This window comes from Phaethon lepturus, unplaced genomic scaffold (assembly GCF_000687285.1).
Source record: "Phaethon lepturus isolate BGI_N335 unplaced genomic scaffold, ASM68728v1 scaffold23848, whole genome shotgun sequence".
Classification (NCBI taxonomy): domain Eukaryota; kingdom Metazoa; phylum Chordata; class Aves; order Phaethontiformes; family Phaethontidae; genus Phaethon; species Phaethon lepturus.
Window position 1 is genome coordinate 2,612 of NW_010558604.1, and position 3,971 is coordinate 6,582.

Here is a 3,971-nt window from a genome sequence, read left to right on the forward strand (position 1 = left end):
GGACTTGTGGCAAAGGACATGGGCCAGGGGCAGGACTGAGGGACATGCTGCAATACGCAGCCCTCACACGGTGGAGAACAGACTGTGGAGGATGCAGCAGTTCCTTAGCACTCATGCTCCCACCAAAGCACCTTGCCTTCTGCCAGCACCAGTGTCTCCCACTTGCAGCACTCAAGGTCTGCAAAGGCAGCCTGGAGAGTGAGGCTCCCCAGAGGCGAGCACTCTGAGCAGGGGAAGAGAAGACAGGACTCACAGGACTTTGACTCGCCGGGATCCAGTCGCAAGTCACAGAAGAGAATCTTTGGTGGAGTGGACAGGATACACTGACCTCGCTCTCCTGCAAGAGAAGAAGAACCACATGAACGCTGCCCAGCTTTGGGGGGGCAGCCACCACACCCATGCCAGCCAGGCCTTATCCTCACAGGGATGAATGCGGAGGGGAAGGGAAGTATCTCATGCCTCTGTCAGATAACGAGACATTTCCAGAGCAGCTGGACAAACAACCTTCACGTTTCGCTCCAAGCTAGCACCCCTTTGATCTCAGTATCAACAAGGTCCTGCAGCAGCGATCACCAAGGAATCATACAACAAAAGCAACATGGACTTCCTGCTTGCTTCTACGCGTGCTGCCCTCAAGACACACTTTATAGCCTGCTTGACTCCCACTCGCTATGCTCTCACCACCCCTACCCACGGTTACAGGACTAGCACTCACCTCTGTTGGGGATGAAGACTGTCTCGTTCTCTGCCTGCACGTCATGCTTGCTGCCATCAGAGGGAGGGACTGCTACCCGGTTCTCGCTGGCGTGAAACTGGCAATGGATCTGGGCACTGGCCCAGGCCAGCATCTCACTGAGAGTAAAGAAGAGCAACACTTATGTCTATGCTTTAAACTTGGATTACAGCAAGCATGAACTGACATGCAGAGCAGCACTCCAAGGCACCTCTGTTGATAACAAGACTATCAGGGAAGTGGGCAGACTCTAAAGCAAAAAGTATCTGCAGCCTGGGTTCAGCTGTTCCTGCTCACAGCACCTGGCTCCCCCAAGTTCCAATCCTCAGGGCAGGCAGGGCATGGATGTGCTCCCTCCTCACAGCACCGTCCCCCTCAAGAACATCATCTTCTGGTTGTGTCAGATCGGAGGACGATGCTTCTGAGTCCTTCATAAGGACCTATTTTCTCCTTATGATGCAAGGGATTCACTGATGGCTATAGGGGAAGTGAAGGTCTCATTCTGCCCCTTCTCTGTACAGCCACAAGAATTGGTTGCATCCAGCATGAAAAATAGTTTCATGGTTTGGACTCTGCTATGACCTTAGCCATTCCACAGGGCATTTCCCCAGGCATTTCTGGCACCTTCTAGTTTCCAAAACACCTGTTTTTATTTCAACAGCTGCCTCATTAGTTTAGCTAGTGTATGGTTCCTCTGGTGTTTTCTAATACCATGATCTGATTAGTAAGCACTGACACCACACTTTTAGGTGGCACGGGGTTTTTTTGTGGCACGCAAGTATCTCTTGATATGACACATCAGCGCAGTTAAACGTCTAGACAAACCAGAGAAAAAGGTGTGCTGCATTCATTTCAGCTGACTAATAATGAGCTATTTGATCTTTTGTATGTGCTGGCTGTCTTTATCCAAACATGCATTGCTTACTCTACTCAGTTACCTCTAACCCCACAACTGTAATTCTTTATCTTCAGAAGTACCAGCATGGCCTTTCCATAAGGGCTGCCGTAAAGTTTTCTGTCATAAGTCATCTGCTATATGGAAACAGAAAATGCTTTTGCTTAAGGAACAATATTTACCAATTTTATATAAGCTTAGCATGATTACAGTACCTTCAAACACCGTATTTTTAATTTTTTTTCCCCCTGCATTTATTTTCAGTATCACCCAACAATATGCCACTGGATTGTTTTCTTTTTTTTTTGACCAGACGCCCAAACAAAATTTCTATCTGCCTTCCTACCAGCAGACCTGGCTTGTCCAGTTGGCAGGGCGGAGAAGGATCCTGCACTGCTGCTGAGGTGGCTTCCCCACTCTCTCATGTCCCCCTACAACTCCTGTGGCCCACAGGAGCCGTGCTCCACACAGCGTTTGGGCAGAAGCGCTTGGTTTCTTATATGCCTTGTACACCACCATGAAATCCACTTTCTGTCATTTACGTACAGTCCTTCAGTTCTCTCACTATGCTCGAAATGCGTGCCTCTCAGTTCCTCCACCTGCGCCACAGATTTTGCTAGCCCTGAAAAATTCTAGTCCCCCACAGGTCTGCCTGCCTGTTGCAGTGACCTGGCTCCTGCCTTTATGTAACCCGCCAATCTATTTGGTGTTGCCATTCACATAACTTGGCCAGGTCACATCGAGTACCTGCTTTTTTATTTTAAAAACCTTTTTTCCAAGAGGCAGGTTTCTATGGACCACAACCACTTCATTGGGAATCTGAAGTTCCCAAATGAAGCTCCCATAACTGTGCTGTGAACCTCCAAAACTGCCTCCACTGGCTGGTTTTGCAGTCCCACATGTTTCAGAACCAGGAAAAACAGCACTGTCACCACACAAGACAAAACTCCAGAAAGCTAGATGCTTATGCCACAGCTGAATTTGAAAGCTGAATTCAGCAGGCAAGAGGAACCAAGAAGAAAAAATGGAAAGTTAAAGAAGGCAATAAACAAAGAAGCCCTACAGGAGGAATACAAGTGACTGCTTTGCTGCTGCTGAGACTGCAAGCACTGGAAGTGGGTCTACCAAAACAATCACGTGTGAAATGCATACTGGTGATGAAAAGATGCTGAACCTGAGAGGGCTGGAAATGGACACTTCCCAGGAAGGGCTCAAGATGCGAAAGCATTCTCCACCCCCTGGAGAATCAGACAAGGCCACACACTCAGCGGACATGGAAGCTTTGGGTGACTACTTATGATGTGGAGTCACCCCCTGTGAGCCAATATAGGAAGCTCCCACCCTCCCATCTATTTTGGGTACAGTAATGATAAGGGGAGATGCAACGCTCAAAGGCTGGGCCACAGAAAATGCTGCCACAGAAGGCTGCCTCTTTCTGGCTCTAGGCAGTGCTCGCCCCTTTGGATGCCAGCTCTGGAGGCAGGGATCACATTGATATGTTGGCACACTGCCGGACAGAGTGAGCTCCTTCCATAAATGCAGGAAATAATGATGTCTGGATGTTGCCCTGTGAGACTGTCACCCAGGTGTAACTAGATATCCCGCTTTGACAGCCAGTTTGGCTTCATTTTCTGCCAGTAACCCTGTCACTGAGGGCCTACCTGAGGGGCAGTTAGGAGCATCTCTAACTGCATACTTTTTTTCTCATCTCTTCCTTGGGGGTAGAAAACCAGAATAATAATCTCAGTTTCAGCCCTGAAAGAGCGATGGTGCAAAGTGCCCTTATGGGAGTACCTCAGGCAGGGAAGTCACCAGCGGCTGAGCTGGCACCATTGCCCCATAACCCAGCCATGACTACATCTGGCTGCTCAGGAGGGAAGGCCGTTCCCTATGGAGGGACCCAGACAGCTCTGCCACATAGAGGCTTCATGCACAGAAGGGCCCACCAGCACAGGCTGCCATACCTGCTGGCAGAGGTAGACGAGGCCGATAACGGGTTGGTGAAAGTGATCACGCACTCCAGCACCTCCCCTGCCAGGAAAACAGGCCCACGGCCCAGCTTGGCCAACACCTCGATCATGGCTCCGCCAGCCCTGCTTGCACACCTGCCAAAAAAACCCCCAAACAGTAGTGTGCATGGAGAGAGGACCGGGTGCTGTAACAGAAGGGGGATGGCAACAGCCAGGCCGGGCACATGCGCATGGGGAGGTCAGGGAGAGCCCCAGCTCTAGACACAGCGCACGGACAGGCACAGGCGTCAGGCACAGCCCTGGCCTTGCACACCCACGCAGAGCACACCCGCACAGCCCTGGCCATATACTTATGTACACGCTCCACCTCCCC

At 50.6% G+C, this 3,971-nt stretch overlaps 1 protein-coding gene across 1 annotated transcript; it reads right to left on the minus strand.

The window, feature by feature from the left end:
• Positions 1-253: 253 nt before the first annotated feature.
• Positions 254-3,708, minus strand: LOC104625490 (retrograde Golgi transport protein RGP1 homolog; the record flags this gene model as incomplete). Its single annotated transcript, XM_010293129.1, has 3 exons — positions 3,593-3,708; positions 716-852; positions 254-337 (listed from the first exon to the last, which is right to left on the minus strand). Coding segments are annotated over exons 1-3 (337 nt in total), but the record flags the coding sequence as incomplete, so codon positions are not given.
• Between the last annotated feature and the right edge of the window lie 263 nt (positions 3,709-3,971).